Source organism: Chenopodium quinoa, unplaced genomic scaffold (assembly GCF_001683475.1).
Source record: "Chenopodium quinoa cultivar QQ74 unplaced genomic scaffold, ASM168347v1, whole genome shotgun sequence".
In the NCBI taxonomy this organism is placed as follows: Eukaryota; Viridiplantae; Streptophyta; class Magnoliopsida; order Caryophyllales; family Amaranthaceae; genus Chenopodium; species Chenopodium quinoa.
This window is the reverse complement of record NW_018742815.1, coordinates 2,372,501-2,392,090: the sequence shown is the minus strand read 5'-3', so window position 1 is coordinate 2,392,090 and position 19,590 is coordinate 2,372,501. Positions and strand designations below refer to the sequence as shown.

Here is a 19,590-nt window from a genome sequence, read left to right as displayed (position 1 = left end):
ACCTCCATTGATCCATGGTAGCCAACAACCACATTCAAGTCCTCACTAGACCCCATGAGTCTAGCATTTCTCGACTGTTGTGTTAAGCTATGGTGGACGGGACTTGCATGAACCTAAGCTCGAGTCGAAGTTCATCCTAGCCATTACCCTTCATGGCCCCTTGGCCATAAAGCCACCCATAGCGGGTCGCACAACTCATGAACCAACATCTTGAAGGAGTTGTGTTTTCGATAAGTGCAATTACTAGATATATCAAGGATCACTATTATGGAGATAATAAGTTCGTTCTCTTGGGGCGTCATCATCTGTTGCTAGACTATGAGAGATGATCTTTGGGCTAGTCAAATGGTCCAAAGCCCGCTAGAATGGATCCTATGAGGTCACACACAAGGGTATTGGGTTAAGCAAGTTAGAGGCCCATTAATGGGCCTCATGAGCAATTAACTAATCATGAAATGGATTGAGCTAGCATAGTTAGATTGGAAATAAGTTTTGGGCTTTTGACATGGGCTCTTATTTAGAGATGAGATCTATAAATAAGATCCATGCCTAGGGTTGCAAGCAAGCAGTCATAATTCACACACAGTGAATTTTGACATCAAGGCAACCAATCCCAAAGACCCTAATTCCTCTCTCTATCTCACGGCTATCTCTCTCCTCCCCTCGTTCGTACGGCTGGCCACCTTGGTGGCGCGTGTGGTGGTTCGTGGTGGTTTATGGTGGTTCGTTGCTCGCACTTCTCCATAGAAGGTCAATTGAAGGGTTCAATTGCAACTAACTAGCATTAGTGGAGGTCTTAATCTGTGCCCGTGGACCAAGTAGAGGAATCACGCTTGAGGTTCTTTATCTCCCATTGTTCTTTCTCGATTGCACGTGGAATCACGCTTCAAAGGTACAATTATATGTTCTTTATGTGTTATGCATTAGATCTTGGGATTAGGTACTCTATGAATATGATTCATGTTTTTCCGCTGCGTAGTACCTATAATTCCCTACAGTGGTATCAGTTAGCCTATTGCATTTACGCATATTGACTATAATTCTTTGATAGTCCACAATTTTAAATCAATTAGAAGGGAGAATAATTAATTATGGTTCGATCTTTATATTAAATGGAGATTTAATTTTTGGGATATGATTAAATATGATTTAATTGCTCAATTGTTCTAGCAAAATCTGAATTTAGCCCTAGTTTTTTTCGAAAATTTTAATTGAAATAAAGCCCTAAATTTTGATTTTTGTGCTTAAATTTGATGATTTTTGAATAATTTATGCTTCATAATTTTAATTAGATTGATTTGATACATAAAATATGATTTTTTGTATAATCAATATTTTAATTTAAGAGTTAGATTAAAATTGAATTAATTTTGTGAAGAACCCTAGATTTGAAATTGAATTGTGAATTTGATTTCAAAATTGAATTAGGCATAAATGTTATGTTTTAATTCAATAGACCTAATTTAATTTAATTTTGCAAAAGTTGTTTAATTAAATCGGATATTTCATCAAATGCCACTGAGTAATTTAAAAATTCACCAAATGCCATCGGACTTTTCAGAATTCACCAAATGCCACTGAGTTTTTAAAAAATTCACTGAGTGCCATTAATGACTAACGGCAGTTAACTCCGTTAGTCATTAAGGCTAATTATGCCACGTGGTGTATTCTAATTGGTTCACTTTATTATTATTATTTTATTTATCAAAAAAAATTAAAATCAGAAGTTTTCAAAAAAAAAAACAAAAAAAAAATAAACCCTAGCCACTCTTCCCACCGCACCACCGCCCCTACGCCAGCCCAACCCCTTGCCCCCACCCCCACCGACGACCAACATCCTCTTTGGTGTCGGCGGCCACCCTTCCCCCTACCCCTACCATCTCCATCCACTTCCCCCCCTTAAACCACCATCCTCGACACCCTAAAACCCCAAAATTGAAATCTCCAAAATCGAAACCCTAAATTTCGATTTTAAGGTTTTCGATTTTGGGTTTTAAGTGAGGTGGTTCAGGGGGGTGGAGATGGGAGGGGAAGGGCTGGTTTGGGTTCGCCGGAGCGGGGAAGGGGCTTTGAATTATGGGAAATCGATATTGGGGGTTTAAGGTGTCGAAACCCTAGATTTCGATTTTGGGGTTTTTAATTAAGGGATCCAGCGGTGGGGGGGAGTTTGGTCATCGGCGGTGGGGAGGGGAGGGATTGTCGAGGGAGAAAGAGAGCTTGGTCATCGGCGGTGCGGAGGGGAGGGATTGTCAAGGGAGAAAGAGAGTTTGTGAATCGCGGCTGGGTTGCGTCGTCGGCGTGGGTTGGCTAGGCTGGGTTGCGTCGTCGGCGTGGGTTGGCTAGGCTGGGTTGCGTCGTCGGCGTGGGTTGGCTAGGCTGGGTTGCGTCGTTGGCGCGGGTTAGCTAGGCTGGGTTGCGTCGTCGTCGGCGTGGGTTAGCTAGGTTGGCGCGGGTTAGCTAGGCTGGGTTGCGCCGCGGTGGGGACTGGCTGGAGGCGGAGATATGGTGGTGGCAGTGACAGACGGTGGTTGGGGCTGGGTCATGGTGGCTGTTTTTTTTTAAAAAAGTTTTTTATTAAGTAATTAATTTACTAATTTAATAAGCAACCACTCATAAGCCATCACGTGGCATAATTAGCCTTAATGACTAACGGAGTTAACTGCCGTTAGTCATTAATGACACTCGGTGAATTTTTTAAAAACTCAGTGGCATTAGGTGAATTCTGAAAAGTCCGATGGCATTTGGTGAATTATTAAATTACTCAGTGGCATTTGATGAAATATCCGTAATTAAATTAAACTCTCAAAAACAAAAAAAAAAAAAAAGGAAAAAGTTTTGTTGTTGGGAGGGGGCAGCCGTGGCTGGGTGGACGAACCACCGTCAGGTGGCCACGACGGCTGCCCAGGTGGTCGAAGAGAAGGGCAAGGAGGGCGTGGCTGGAGGACAGACGGCAGCAGTGAGCACACTCAAACTGCTGGAAGTTGCGGTCTGCTCGTGGCTGGGCTCCGGCCTAGCTACGGCGACGCGCGGCAGTCCTCAGATAGCAGCACCAGCATTCGACTTGAATTTCCAGCTAGAGTGCTGGTGGCGCCGTGGCTGGGCTTTGCCTCTGGCTACGGCTGTGCGTTGGTTGGGGCTAACCCTGGCTGACGCACTCTGTTGTTCTGTTGCTGCGTTGGCTGGGTCTTCCTGGCTGACGTGGCAGCAGACCTCAATTAAAATATATATATATATATATATTTTATATTGTTTTGTTTTAAAGATATTTCAAAATAAAATCTGATTTTATTTTGGGATAAAATCAAATTTCAAAAGTTGTTTTTTTTTTATAATTATCCTTAATTAAAGTTGTTAATTTTGGATAGAATTTGTTAGAATATTTTGAGCATATTCCAAAAAGATAAAGATTGATTTAAATAATGTGATTATCCCATAATTAATTTTGGATAATAATTGATTTAAAATTTTGTGATTGGCTAGTAATTAGGATAGAATTTCCTAACATTGTTAGGATAATCTTTGAGGATAAATATGATTTATCTTTTAAGATTAAAATAAGATTTGATTCTATCTCATGACTAATTTAGAATATATGATATTTTATAATTGGTTATGAATAATATATGATATTATCTAATTACATTAATTAAAATATGAGATATTTTGGTGCCATGTTTCCTTAATTATGAACATTCGATGTTGTAGTTTAGGAAAGCATGATGAGTGATTTATTATGTGGCACTTTATAATATATGATATTATTTACTGCTATATAATGACTAGTATGGCCCAGTAGATTGCTAAATACGATCTGCGCATCGTGATATATTTTTGTAATCTTAGTACGGTCTACGTACCGTTAAAGTATTTTTGTAATTTTATTTCATTTTATTTAAGTAGTAGATAGAATAGAGTAAAATTACAGGTTGTAGTTAATCCAAGAAGCCCATGAAGTGAAGGCCCAAAGGAGCAAGGTGGATGAGATCCATGAAGGTTCAAGTGGGAGTTTTTTGCTTTATTAGTTTCTTAGGATTACGGGTCATGCTATGTCTTGTTTATGCATTCAGTTTATTATGCATGTTAGATTTTATTAATGTTTTGTGATGATGCGCTAGAGTTCACTATTTAATCACAACATAATAAATCTAGGTCCCAGTAATATTGAGGTTGCTTTTCCAATCAAAAACCCGATGAAACCTTCGATATTTATGATGGGTCATGCCAAAGCAGGGTGTCATATTATATCTTAGGGGAGTGGGGGTAAAACAAATTTTACACTTTTGATTGGTTATACTCAACAAGGTTACCTAAAGAGTTTATAACCTTGAAGCTAAGGGTAATAATTAAACATGTGATGGTTAATTATTCAACCAAGAATTACAAAGAGTTGTAATCAGTAAAGAGTTTATTCACCTTGAAAATGTAATGGTTGATGGTAGGGCCAAAGTCCGGTCAATCATTGCACAAATAAAGGATCTTGGAATCATTTTATTCAATAGGGATCAATTAAAATTGAATAAATGCTTTAAAGTTGCCAATTTAATTCGCTTATAGCACTTTAAATTTTATTAAACATAATTGAATTTTGCGTTTACTTACAAGTAACATGTCGTTCTAATTTAATTATTATATATAATCTCCTCGATTGAAAATAAAGTTGAGTAACGTTCTCAAAAGTTTAAAAGATAATCCATAAACCTATATTCCAATTTTGCTAAGATGGTTCTAAAAGGCAAGTTTTAGAAATTCATGTCACATGTCTAGAGTTGGTTTTATTCAAAATGTTTGAGTAAAATGCCAACACATTTTCATTTTGAAAAGTGTTTCAAGGGATATAATGAGATGGGAGGTACAAACCCTCTAAAAGACAAGTATAAAAGTCCAATAAAATCTCTTATCTTCAATATGATTGAATATAAGAAAGTGATTGGAAATCTCTATGATCAAAAGTTTATCAAATGACGCTATTCTTCATCCACTTTATATAAGAGTTAAATAGTTGATTAAACTCTATTATAAATAATGATTGAATAGACTTAGCAAAATCATGAAAAGCGCTTAAAATAGTTAAGCAAAGCATCATTTTGAACCAAAGAGAAGTGTTCTAAGTGGCTCAAATGGAAAGGTTTAGGAATATATGAGGATTGAATTAAGAAGTTATGGGCCAAGAAATGAAAATAAGTTGCTACTTCTCAAACCTAGAACTACTTACATGCTAAAAGTTGTTATGAACAACAAATGTTTCAAATTAAATGGACCAATTCCAATTGATTAGAAACTACCTCATATAGTTGGAAGGTAAAAGAATGGAAATGTTCCAATTTAAGAAGTATATTATAGAAATTGATTTAGCACATTGATACTTCTTGGACATATGATGTCTTGTTTAGATCACTCATTGCACAATGTGGTTGAACTAAAGGAAGAAGTTATGGCTAAAGGAGAAATAAATCTACAAGTTTAGAAGCAAACGTTGCTACTTCACAAGTAGAATCTACGAGTCTGGAAGCAAAAGTTGCAACTTTACAAGTAGAACCTATATTTCACCTTACCTTGATATTGGCTAGAATTAAATAAATGTTATTCATTCTTGCCATTATCAAAACACCATTCAATGTTAGTAATGACTATGCATCGAAGATTCAAAAACGTGGAATAAATGTTATTCTATGCTTCATTGAGTCGTAATGTGTTTTGAGATTGCTAAATAGGTTCAAAGTTCTATATGATAGAAATTATTAAACCATTTCTATATATAAATTGTCTCTAATATGTCAATTAATTCAAATGAAAAATGAACATTGCATGCGAAAGATCCAAAGGGATGGACTTTCAATATCATTAGATTATGAATCCATTGATATATGTAATTATCATTCTAATTTGAAATTTTGACAAAATCACCATTTAGAGAATGATGATGTGAACTCAAGGTCTAATACTATTGATGTAAGAAAACCAAAGGTTCAAAGACTAGAGACGCACAATAAAACTTCATTTGTGATACGATCACTACTTGTTCTTAGTTGAAGCATAAGAGTGAAAGCTTTGAAAAGTTCAAAATGTTCAGTATGAAGTTCAGTATCAACTTGACAAGATAATAATTGCATTACAATATGATTGTAATTGTGACAATTTGAGTCGAGACATTTACTTGGCAACACATTCAAAATATTGCGATATGATCGTAATAATGAAAATTTAAGCCAAGACCTTGATGAACATCCAAGAGTTGTGAAATCGTTTTACGACAAGCTCCGAAAGAAAACCTTGTGAAGTGTTTATGAAGGGAGCTATCAATCTATATGAGATATATTTTGATAATGGATGAAAATTACCTATCTTCCAACCATTGTTCAAGGGATATACTTTTACGATAAGCTACAAAACTAAACAAACTACATAGGTCAAATCAAATTGTAGCAAAGGCTTCATATGTGATATGGATAAGAAAAGTTCTTATTAAGTCTTTCTACAAAGCAAGGAATAAATATTGTATTAAAGAGTTTAATGCACGATCAATTCCTATACAGAGTACGAGGTACTACTACACAAATCATACTTAGAACAAAATGTTTGTTGCTCAAGTAGGTGCCCTTATGGAAATTGTTCCAAAAGGTCAAGTGGGAGTAGTATAAATCTCAAAAGAGTTCGAGAAAAGCAACAAACAAACATGGCTCAAACCATGGTTGGTTCACCCTATGCTAAATGTGCCTCCTCAAAAGGCAAGTGGGAGTATAAGAATCTCGAAAAGTTCGAGAGCCTTGAAAGAGTTCAAGAAAAGTGATTTCGAAACTCTTGAAGAAATTTGAGAAGTAATCGAATCAAAGCAACAATATGAGCATGATTCACCTCATGTTACAAGTGACAACGCATGGTCTCATTAAGTGTAATGGGAATAATAACCATGTGTCGAAGGTAGTACATTCCAAGTGCACATCCTCAATTGTCGTTTCTCATTGAAACTAACCAAAGTTGTTGTATGAGTTTCAATTGTTGCATAAAAACCCACAAGGATGACTAGCATATATAAAACTTACACTACAAGAAAATAACCTTTTCGTAGCGATTATTTTAACCTTTTGTATCGATTGCAATTGCAACAAAAAGCTTTCCCAACGAATGGTCATTCGATACAATAACCCCCGTTGCCTTAGCCTTTAATAGTGGTTTTCAATATTGATGGGGTTGGCCTCAATAATCAATACGAAAAACTACATCCAACCGTGGTGATTATTGTAGCGATTACAATCTCTATAAATGTTTCACTCATTTTCTTCAAAAAAAAAAACATGCATATGATCTTTTCAAGATTCGAACATGCAACCTCAAACTTTTATATTAAATGTTTCACCAACAAGCTATGACATATTTTATGTATTCTTTGTCAAACAATATTTATATATCTTATGTTGAAAAGGTTTTTCGTATCGATTTTTAGGATTTAATGGCGATTGTAAATGATACGATTTCTCAAGATTATATAAATATGTAAAAATAGTGTGGATATGTATTATTATGTTTTCCGTATCGATTTTATATGGGAAAACCATGGCTATTGTAAAATGATACCACATCCGTAATTATTTCACAAATATACTTACATATTGTAGCGAATGTACAATCGCTACGAAAAGACATTTTTCTTGTAGTGTTAGTCAAAGAAATATGATTTCATATTGATTAAGATTTCTAAAATATTCATTTTGGAACATGATGATTATGCAAGTAATAAATATGATTTGACAAGTTATGACTTCAAGTGGTTTAAAAACCAGGAAATCTGAAATAGATTCTAGTCTGAAAGCAAGTGTATGACACTTGAATAATTTGCCTAATTGGGTGAGACCCATTATAAGCAAAACAGACAAGAAAGAAAAATGTTTTCTAAGTAAGCAAAGACTTGTTAAAGGATTCAACTAATTCATAGTATGACTATGATTACGATGAAACCTTTACATTAGTCACGTTGCAAAGATCTATTAAAGAGAGATGTTTCAGTGATTTCTACCTTATAAGATTTGGTAGATGGATTTCAAAACGCCTTCTTGAAATTGTTCATGAAAGAAGATTTGTATATGATACAATCAGAATGATTTTGAAAATCCAATAATCCTAAAGATGCATAAAAGATTGAAGTTAGCATCATGGAGTTGATTAATGTTCTTAATTTTGTGAGTAAATCAAATCGTTTGATGTTCTCGTAAAATGAAGAAAATGTCTTGTGTGTACAAGATGTTTAGTGGGAGCTATGAAGTCTTCTTGGTCTAGTATAAAGAGAAAATTATTCATTGCTTGAAGAGTCAAGTGGTGGGTAGTGCATTTTGTATGAAAATCTTGAAGAAGAATGATGAGTACATTTGGGATTCAAAATCTATAGAGATAGGTTTTGATGGATGTTTGAGCTTGGTTAAGAAACTTATATTGATAAGATTCGTATAAAGTTCAACGTTATATTGAAAGGATAGAGTTTCAATCCCATGTAACATGGCACATTGCTTAATGATTCAATACTTTGAGAAAAGTTTGATGAAATTAAGGTCTTGAGTGATGATCCTTATGCAGTTTGCAAAGGATGCATCATGCATGTCATGGACTATACTCGTCTATTTGATTCACATGTTTTAAGAACAAGTGATGATAGATTTCAGTCGAAATCCAATGTAATGTTGGAATACAAATTAGAAATTTCTAAGTTCTTTGTGAAAGGACGAAGGAAAATTCTTAGTGTATGGAGATGAAAATGATTATAAAATTTAGAAATTGCAAAATTCATGTTTATGAGAATGTCTCATGAACTCTACTTACTAAACCCCTTCCATTTCCAAAGCATGAGAAACATGCTAATGAAATTGGATTGAGGCAAATGATGTAATTAGAAGTTGTATTTGTTTTTGGAGAAAAACAAGTTACATATGTAATACATTCATTTGCAGAATTATGTTTATCAATTGAAACAAAGTTTCAATCTTATTTAATCGTGGTTTCAAGATTAAATAAAATGTCCAAAATAATTATGAATTGATGGGCTTATCAGGTTGATGACCTGATGAATGAAACCCCACAGGTGAACTAAATTCATATATTATTTAAGTTCCTAGTTCGGAATCATTAAACTGGACATAAATGATTTCAATTCATGGACTAGCATGTAAGATTGATTGGATAGCGCAGTTTCATGGGTTATAGGAGCGTAGTGAAGCTCGGTTAATCACATGGATATGCATGAATGATGCATGATCAAACTATAGACCTACTTTGAAGTTCAAGTATAGAGCTTCCGGATATATTAGTGGATTCTTTTGACATGAGCGGAACATTGATTTCATTCAATGGATGTTATGGCTGTGGTACACTCAAACGTCTGCCCGTAACTGGAGATTATAAAGGGTGTTTCCCGGTTATTTCAGAAGTTGAGTGGGAGCTTTGGTTGCCACAAGATTGGATAGAGTCTACCTATTTAATTAGGAATGTGTCTTATTTTGGCCTCTTGAAGAGGGAGAATTCAGAAAATGCATGGCCGTGCTCAAATGGATTACATAGTAACCATTTGTTTTGTAATTCTCACTCAACTTTCAAGAAAAGATTTGTAGACTAATATGATCACGACATGAGATGCAATCATATTATCAAATCGACACACATTGACTTAAGGAATTTGAATATTGCGCACTTGTCTCAAACAAGTGGGAGATTGAAGGAGTTGTGTCTTCGATAAGTGCAATTACTAGATATATCAAGGATCACTATTATGGAGATAATAAGTTCGTTCTCTTGGGGCGTCATCATCTGTTGCTAGACTATGAGAGATGATCTTTGGGCTAGTCAAATGGTCCAAAGCCCGCTAGAATGGATCCTATGAGGTCACACACAAGGGTATTGGGTTAAGCAAGTTAGAGGCCCATTAATGGGCCTCATGAGCAATTAACTAATCATGAAATGGATTGAGCTAGCATAGTTAGATTGGAAATAAGTTTTGGGCTTTTGACATGGGCTCTTATTTAGAGATGAGATCTATAAATAAGATCCATGCCTAGGATTGCAAGCAAGCAGTCATAATTCACACACAGTGAATTTTGACATCAAGGCAACCAATCCCAAAGACCCTAATTCCTCTCTCTATCTCACGGCTATCTCTCTCCTCCCCTCGTTCGTACGGCTGGCCACCTTGGTGGCGCGTGTGGTGGTTCGTGGTGGTTTATGGTGGTTCGTTGCTCGCACTTCTCCATAGAAGGTCAATTGAAGAGTTCAATTGCAACTAACTAGCATTAGTGGAGGTCTTAATCTGTGCCCGTGGACCAAGTAGAGGAATCACGCTTGAGGTTCTTTATCTCCCATTGTTCTTTCTCGATTGCACGTGGAATCACGCTTCAAAGGTACAATTATATGTTCTTTATGTGTTATGCATTAGATCTTGGGATTAGGTACTCTATGAATATGATTCATATTTTTCCGCTGCGTAGTACCTATAATTCCGTACACATCTTTCCTTATAAATCTTTAATTTATTCAGTGGTTGAGGGCTTCCTTTGACATTTTAGTGTGTCCAATCCTTGCAGGATCAGACACGATGCTTTATTAGGCAATTAACATGATAGGAAGATACCCGTACTTAAGATCGACCGTGGCCTCTCTAGTCCCTATGCACCGAACTAGGGGCATGCGAAGTAGCATCTATATTAGTGGCGTGGGTCTTAGTCCTCAATGGCAGTGTCACATTAGCTAAATTCTTTCAATATTATAACGATGTCATTAGATTGACGAATTAAAAAATTAAGAGTGTTTGCTTTTTTTTTTTTTTTTTTTTTGACACATTGCTCTTCTTACCATCTCTACTTTACATCACTTTCTTAATTTTATTTTTTTTTAAAAAATTATGATGTACGACAAATTTATCTTCCACAACATCAAAGACGTAACGAAGAAATTTGAAAATGTTTTTTTTTTTTTTTTTGACAAACAAATACGGAGTATTTTTTTTTTTTTTTAAAGAAACAAAGTACCCGTTAATAACAAAAAGAACAACAAAAACACGTAATGACGTAAATGATTGACGAAGCGACATCTATCTTTCGGAGGAGCAACCCAGAAAGCCTTTACCCTGAAACACAGAGGAAGAGGAGAGAGATTTCTCTCTTCCCAATTTCTTGGCTTTCTGGGTTCATGTTAGATCATACAATCCGTTAATCATCCAATTTGCGCTAATTTATCTTCCAAATTCCAATTCACAACTTTAATTTCATACCCAATTCCTTATATTTGTTCATAAATATTTGCACCGACACAAATTTCATTTGCAATTATTGTACTTTGAGTTCAATCTGAATAAAAATTGGGGAAAACCCAGTTTAAATTTTTACAAAAATGGATGATTTTGGTGTTTTAGTTGAAGGGTATGGGATTAAATCCCAAGGAAAATCAGCTCCAATGGCTGCATCTAAAACTGCAGCTAAAAAACCCAATAATTATACCTCTGTAAATCTAGATCCGACTTTTGGGACCAAACCCTTTTCAAATTCTACACATAGTTCAAATTTAGGAAGTGGGTCTTTTTTCAATGATCAAAATGATGATATTTTTGGTCTTAATTCTGTTAATAAACCCAATAATTATGCATGTTCGGATGTTTTTGATGACGCTTTTCAAATTCCTACAACCAATTCTGGTTCTTCCAGTGGAGGTGGGGTTGGTGGGTTTGGTTTTGATGTCGAATCCATGCTCAAAGGCTCATTGAATTTGAATTCGAGCTCGAATTCGAAGGCTTCGGATGTTAGTGATGATCTAATTTGGGGGTTTTCTGGGAATGGGAGCTCTAAAGCCTCTAATGTGGTGCTTGAAACTGATGATTTGTTGTCATCTGATCCTGTTGATGATTTCTTTGGAAAATTGGAAAGTTCTGGTCCGGTTCGAAGCGGTTCTGTAAAGACGGGATCAGACGATTTGATACCGGGGTTTGGGAGGAGCAATGCTGCCAATGTTAGGTTTGCAACTGCTTGTTTAACTTTTTAATTTTGTTGTATGTTGATAATTTTCATGTTATTGCATAATTAATGAGCTATAGTTGTCTGAATGTTGTTAGTGTGTTCATATTTTACTTGTATGATTGATATTTGATGACTTAAAGATATATGAGCTGCATGCAGTAGTGTTAATGGCCTTCCCTGCTTATTGGATTGGTTGAACTTTGAGTTGTGTTGTGAGATTATTTGATGGGTTCTAATTTAATGAGTTCATGTGTTAAGAGATATCCATGCAATGGGTTATAGTATGATGTATATTTGGGTGAATATATGCAATGTGCTTTAGTATGATGAATATTTCGTTGAATATTTTGCTGAATATGTACTTTCTCTTAAACTGTTGAAAGAGCTCAGGCTGCTTCAAAAGAGAAGAGTTCAGGCTCTTCTTCTCTTGAGGAGTTTGAGGGTTTTGTTACCGGGACCAAAAACACTGTGAAGAGGCATGCAAATGGAACTTCAGTTAAGAAGGTAGAGAAGAAGTCAGTCAGCAAAAAACCAGAGGAGGTAAACTTTATTGATATAGAGGGAAGCTTACATGGTGAAAGTGCACATAGCTATAATGCAGAGAAGGCGAGTGATCTAATGTTTCAAGATGAAGCACAGGATTTGGATTCTTTTTTTCGTGTTACAGGCGAGACCAAAAAGACTGTGAGGGGGCATGGAAATGGAACTTCAGTTAAGAAGGTAGAGAAGAAGTCATTTAGCAAAAAACCAGTAGAGGCAAACTTTATCGATATAGAGGGAAGTTTACATGGTGGAAGTGCACATAACTACAAGGCGGAGATGGCAAGTGATCTGATGTTTCAAGAGGAAGCGCAGGATTTGGATTCTTTTTTTCGTGCACACACTAAGAGTGCACCTGTAACCGAAGAGACATCTACGGTAAGACTGCCCTCTCAAAAGAAAAGGAACTCATGCTATCTTTCTTTTCTTTCAATTTTTTATTTTATTTAATTTCTTTTCTTTTTTTTAAGGATATTGCTCTTTGGTTATTATTTTGAGATGCTAACAGTTGACCCATCACAGAATAGCAAAACCAATGAAGTACCGGATATGTTTTCTGAAACCACATTTGGAAAAGAGAAAATAGTGCCACAAAGTGGTTTTCCTGATGACTTTTCATCAATATTTGGAGGTATTAGCAGTTGGTAAAGTTTTTTCTTTGTAGCTTTCTTGATAACATTTGCTAATTATTTTTGATGATTTAAAACCTGTTGATAGGTGCCCCATCGTCAGGAGTGTTTGAGGAGTGCGAAGGGGAAAGTGATGAAAGGAGAAAATTAAGATATGAACGTCACCTTAAACATGAGGCGCGTATGGTATGTGGACTGGCCCCTCACTTTTGGTTTTATTTGCCAGTGGCTGGTGTTTGTCTTTGGTTTCATGTGATGTTATATTTATGTTGTAAATGTTGATTGACTTTGTTTCCTGTATTATGTCTAATCTGGGCATAAAGAGTTTATATCTTCCTGAGTAATTTTAGTTTTATTATTTTTAAATGATTAATACGAGTAGTAAATAATAAAGCTGCCCGTCCACTCCCTTCACTAAGTAATAGCAAGGAGAGAGGGGAAGATTCAAGATTGCGTATTAGTGTAGGCCAAGGAACTTCTTTATTGATTCACTCTGAATTGTCTTTTACTGGTTTATATTCTATCTTCAATGCTTTGTTCTGATATTGATAACTTGAGGCAAAATCAGGGGAAGGAGAGGCAAGAGAATTCCTATTTCTCCACGTGAAGGGTTAATAATTATTGGGTCTTTCAAACCTTTTCTTTCACAAAAGAAATTTGGTCATTTCTTCTGTGATGTAGATAGCACAGGCTAGGGATAGTAGACATTGCAGCCTAACCCCAAAACGACCCAATAAAAGTTAACTGCCTCATTGTTTAGTCTTTCAACTAGTGTCTCTGGGAATGTATAGGAAAGATATCAGTAGCTGGAGACAGATCGTAGAGAACTAGCTGATCAGTGTCTTTGTCAACGGTAAATTCTTTTTACTCACTATCTAAGCCCCCCATATAACTAAGCAGCTCTGCCACCCCATTGGTTTTTCACCTTCTAACATAATTGATCATTCTCCTAATGCTTTTCATATTCAATTATATGTTTGTCATTCTTCATCAATTCTTCTACTCTTATATCTAAAATAGCAGAGCTCAGTTCTTAACTAAACTAAAAAAGCTGGTGGGTTCTTGATCCGATTTCAACTTTTCATATGTTTCCATGCATGGATTCTTCCACTTCGAATCTTTCTGGCTGTTGTCTGGATTCCTTCTGCTTTCGTGTGTGCTGATGCTTTCAGCCTTACTGAAATAGGGAATAGGGCTCCAATAGGATTTCTCCAAAACCCACACAAATGGAGGCCGATGGCCTTAGACTCAGACGGGATAGAACAAAGCTTCTCGTTTTAGCAACTTCTTAAATTATAGGAAGCCTCTGTCAATATTCCTCCTAAAGCTATTTTGTGGACTTCATAGCTGACATACATCAAGTTAATGGAACATGGCTTTATTGCAGAATTTTAAAGTTTCTTTATTTATGCATCAATGACGATAGGTCGATAGGTACATTTGCTATAGTTTCAGCATTATGGCTAACACATGTCAAAGATGTAGCAGAATTTGGAGCTCTAGCCAATACACATCCTATCTCAGCTATTACCTAATCCATTATTATGTTCTCTCATGCCTTATCTTATTATAGAGAAGTAGTTGGAACTATTCAGCTTTTTAAAGGCAATTTGGTGGACGTATATGCTGGCTTCTGTTGCTATATTAACTATTAACCTCTATGAACCACATTGCTATTAGCATTGTGGCTGTAATTATGCAATATACTCCTGCTTTTTTTTTATTGGTATTCACCATATGGGGTATGTGGCATCTTAGTAATAGAAATAAAATAAAAATATTATCTGAGATATGTGTCCAATAGTCCGTAAGGGTATTAAAAACATTATCTGAGATGTGAATCCATAAGGGTATTTTGGGGAAAAACGTCTGTGTATCTTTCCTGAAAGAGAAATGTGGAAAACAATTTGAAACATCCTTATGAAGGAACAAGGAAGTATCATTGATCATCAAGGAACAGATTTTGAAGTTTTTCGATCTTTACTCTGTAGTTAAGAGTATCTAGATTGTTGATGTTATTGGTACGATATTACATGCTTTGTCGATGTATTAGTTTAATGTTTCATTTTGGACCTTACATTGTTAAGTTGAACGGGCTTTATTAACTTATCACCATGGTGTTACTTATGCTGCTGAAATAACTTGCTTCTGTTCACAACTTCACATTATTAGACATCACTAAGCTGCTATTCTGTTTATCTTTTAGAGACAAGCATTGAATGATTTGAATCAACGTGAGTATAATGCTCAGCAGGAGAAAGAAGAGAGACATGTGAGTATTTCTTTGCATTTTGGTTATAGTTTGGTACTGTGCCTTATATTTTGATTCCTATATAAATTTTTTTATTTTTTTTTATTTTTACTTTTCCCTTTGTCCCCCCCCTTCCCGTCTTCTTTGAGATAGGGCTAGGTAGGACGGGGAATGTGAACTGATTGTGTGAGTAATTATCACCTGACATTGTTGATTTATTGCATTTATGTCTGATTATGTTTTAGAGGATTGCTGAAGCTATGGAAGTGGAAATGAAACGATGGGCTGCCGGGAAAGAGGGAAATTTGCGAGCACTTCTGTCATCTTTGCAACAGGTATATTTTGTCGAAACAAAAGCCATTATGGACTCTGATTGCTTTGTGATGACTTCCTTCCATTTTTCCTTCGCTTTTCACATGATTGTTCCGATTTGGCAATAAAATTTGTGTTGAGAAGTGGATTACGTTTGAAATCAGTTTTGGATAATAAGTTGAATGTATATTTATTCTATTAATTCTTCGAAATAAACTTTTTTGTAATTTTGTTAAATGTAACGTGTTTATTTGTATTTAACTAAATTGGAGAATGTGGCATGCAGCTCTTGTACAAGGTGAAATGGTGAATGTATAAGAAAATCTCTTTTGAGCCACAATCTTTAACTCTGGATCTGTATTTGTCATTGGGTTTAACTTCTGTGCTTTATCTGTGCATCTATGTACAGTGTAGACAATGTTTTAGTGGGATTATGTTATTCAGCTATTCCTTTATGGTACTCTATATATATTCTCTGAATTGGGTTAATATTCTTTGGTGAGATTGTATGACCTCTCTCCTCTCCATTTGTGTTTGGATGAGCAGGTGCTTGCCCCTGAACTTGGTTGGCGGCCAGTTACTTTAACAGACTTAATCACTTCGTCTCAAGTTAAAATTGCATACAAAAAGGCTGCACTGTGTGTCCATCCTGATAAAGTGCAGCAGAAAGGTGCTAGTCTTGAGCAAAAGTATGTTGCGGAGAAAGCCTTTGATCTACTGAAGGTATATTTATATTTTTAACTTACTCCATTAATTATTTCTATCAAGGGCCTATGTGGCATTGTGGCCTAGGGCTTCTATGCTTTGCATTCCATGTTGTGGCTTTCTTGTCAATCTGAGGTACATTTTCAATTTACTTTCTAGTGAACTTCTGTTAGTTAAATGAAGTTGTGTTGTAAAATTGATTTCTTAAATCTTTTAAAAGGTAATGATATATAGTTTATCGATACAACCCTTTGGGATGTTAATCTCATGTTGATTTGTTAGTCAAGCTTGATTATGTTTAATATTTCCTTTTTTAGCTCCATATTTATAACCTTGGGGCTGTATATAACATTTTCTTCCATCTATTTAACAGACTTGACCGTTGAAAATGTTTTGACATTAGTTTTTCATGCTTGTGTTTGACACCCTTTAATTTAAATGGGATATCAAGTTGCATACTACCTCCGTTACAGGTTATGTGCAACGATTAGACATTTTCCCTCTCTGCTTTATGTCAAATCTTTGCACATAACCTTTAATTTTGTTGAATCATCAGTCCAGGATTGCATAGTTGGCACAGAAGTGTGCACTATGTGTAACCTGGAAATGGCCCCTTCTTCCTACCTCCTCTGTATATGTGTATGCGTGGGAAGAATCATGCTTGCATCTGTTATGTGGGTGAGTGTGTCTTGGCATGTAGGCTATCATTTTGAGTTTTAGTTTGATGCTTTGATCTTTCCATTATGATTTTGTATTGGTCGAATGTAAACCAGCAGGGGAGGAAGGAGTTGTTGATTAGTCACTGTCTGTAGTCTTTATTGCATCATCACTGTAGTATCTTGTGCCTAGTGATTCACTGTATCTCATACAGAATGATTATGCAAAATATTAAGAGATTTTGCTACTGCTGTTTTCCCTATTTTCTTTCCCCTTTTGATCTTTTTTCTTGGAGGGAGAAGATGACCCCCCCCCCCCCCACCATCACACACACACACGTTATATTTCCCTTCTTGCAACTTAATTTACCACACTCGGCCCTTACCTACTGTGGCATTTTGCAGGAAGCTTGGAATAAGTTCAATACGGAGGAGCTTCGGTAATTCCTGTTTCTTAGTTCAGTGCATCATGTTTTGTTTCTGTCCTTTGTTGATCATGTCTGTCGACCTTTGTAATCAACCGGAATTTAATAGGAGCTTTTTTCTTTTAGCATGTAAATGCGTGTCCGTATCAATATTTTATTTTTGTCATACCTTGTTCATTGTCGTTAATCAATGGTAGCTTTTGTTGATAACATACTTGGCCATTTTGTTTTTCTTTTGAAGGGTACATAAGCTTAAATTATTGTACTTGTTATATGTGAATAAATGAAAGTTCAACTGTACAATGTAGTTTTTAGCTTTCTTATATTGCCCTACACTCTTGATGTGACTTTGCTGCTTGTGGTATTTCATTTTGATCTGAATAGTAGCCAACAGTTGTAATAAACTTGCATTTATTAAGAAATGGGCAAGAAGATTGTGGTAGTGAAACACTAAGAAGAATGACAATTTATGCAAGGAAATCTTCCTCGGCTTAAGTAGTAATAAACACGGGATTATGGGCTAACACATTTTATCTATTTAATCAAAAGGATGTTTACAAGCTCGATTCAAATCCAAAGTGGGTGTAAAGCCAACCCAACGAAAAAGCTGAACTGTAAAATGTTTGATCTTCGATCAAACCTGAGCTACCAGACTAAACAGTTAAAAAATCGTTCAATGCGAAAGTTGTTGCCAACCTAAACCCTCCATACCTTTTCGGAGTTGATAAATGGATGTCTTAATACTGAAATATCTTCACATATATAAAACTATTCAACTACTAAAGATTTGAAATCAAATCTTGTTTATATCATTTTCTTTGTGTGTCGCCCTTCTACATAAGGGAACCTACCTTCCGAAGGTGGAAGGCCAAAATATTAGTGTACTAATAATATAGATGTCCCAGAAAACTGTCATTCAATACACATACTTGGAAACACAAAATACATACTAGCGTTACTATACTGCTTTTTAATAACAGGAACATTACGGTTTATCTACCGGAAAAGCATATCATTTTTCCTTCAGAATGCTATTACCACAGAAACATCTTGACATCTGATGATCTGAAAACCAACTTTTAACCATGTCATTCAACCAAACTTAAGCACCATCATCTATTCCAAGCCAAAAACCTTGAAAATTTTAGAGACTCCAGTCCACCCATAGAATTGTTTTCTTAATAGAGCTCTTATAGGACTCTCTTGACGATAAGAGTAAGCGCTTTTATCACCAGGCTTAGAGGCTTCAGCAATAATAGGCTCACAGATGACTTGAAGCTCATTCATCTTTTCTTCAAACTTGGAAGCTTCAGAAAGCTGGAAATTCCAATCTAACCACTGCATCGTTTTCTCAATGGCATTCTCCATCCTCGCCTTATCATCAATTTCAATCTTCTCTGCATAATCTCTCAACATCTCCCACATTTTGTTAGCATAGTTCTCCAAATCATTCTTAGCCTTCATCTTCTTCAAACATTTTTCATCCTCAGCCCTGTACTTTTCCGCCTCTTCCAACAGTCTATCAACCTCTTCTTTTGATAACTTACTCTGATTAGTAAGGGTGATCTGGTTTCTGTTTCCAGTGCCTATGTCCTCTGCAGATACAGTTAGAATCCCATCACCGTTAATTTCAAACCAAACATCAAACTTTGGGACACCAACAGGTGCTGCAGGAATGTCTGAGAGGTAAAATTCACCAAGAAAGTTGTTTGCCTTAGCAATTTGTCTCTCACCTTCATACACTGGGAATGACACAACACTCTGGTTTTCATCGGCAGTAGTAACCCTGCTAACTTTCTTAACTGGGATACTAGTATTACGAGGAACAACAACAAGCAAGTTACCACTGCGAAGTTCAATGCCAAGAGATAACGGGCAAACATCGAGAAGAACAATATCCTTATTACCTGTACCGCTCAAAATGGCAGCAAGGACAGCAGCACCATAAGCAACAGCTTCATCTGGGTTAATGCCTTTACAAAGTTCTTTCCCATTGAAAGTCTCTTGCAGAAGCTGCTGGATCTTAGGAATCCGGGTTGACCCACCGACTATGACTATGTCATGAACATCACTCTTTTCAATTCCAGC

At 36.0% G+C, this 19,590-nt stretch overlaps 2 protein-coding genes across 4 annotated transcripts in view; one reads left to right on the top strand and one right to left on the bottom strand.

Moving 5' to 3' along the window:
• Positions 1-11,016: 11,016 nt before the first annotated feature.
• LOC110725722 (auxilin-related protein 2-like) lies at positions 11,017-17,823 on the top strand. Of its 2 annotated transcripts, XM_021905191.1 has the most exons (9): positions 11,017-11,981; positions 12,368-12,524; positions 12,624-12,902; positions 13,047-13,155; positions 13,242-13,339; positions 15,360-15,425; positions 15,650-15,739; positions 16,263-16,439; positions 17,483-17,823. In XM_021905191.1, exons 1-9 carry the CDS (start codon positions 11,365-11,367, stop codon positions 17,519-17,521), a joined length of 1,632 nt encoding a protein of 543 aa, XP_021760883.1. In that variant the 5' UTR covers positions 11,017-11,364; the 3' UTR covers positions 17,522-17,823. The 2 variants fall into 2 exon arrangements, with proteins under 2 accessions (XP_021760883.1, XP_021760882.1); XM_021905190.1 differs by having other exon boundaries at positions 12,368-12,902.
• A 561-nt stretch (positions 17,824-18,384) lies between these two features.
• LOC110725721 (heat shock 70 kDa protein 18-like) overlaps positions 18,385-19,590 on the bottom strand; it is a 3,376-nt gene continuing 2,170 nt past the window's right edge. The window contains exons 2-3 of one of the 2 annotated variants that reach the window (XM_021905189.1): positions 19,236-19,590; positions 18,385-19,097 (exon numbers count right to left, since the gene is read on the bottom strand). The exon at positions 19,236-19,590 is cut by the window's right edge and continues 791 nt beyond it. In XM_021905189.1, the coding sequence (XP_021760881.1) occupies positions 18,619-19,097; positions 19,236-19,590 (834 nt within the window). In that variant the 3' untranslated portion in view covers positions 18,385-18,618. The other variant, XM_021905188.1, reaches the window with a different exon arrangement.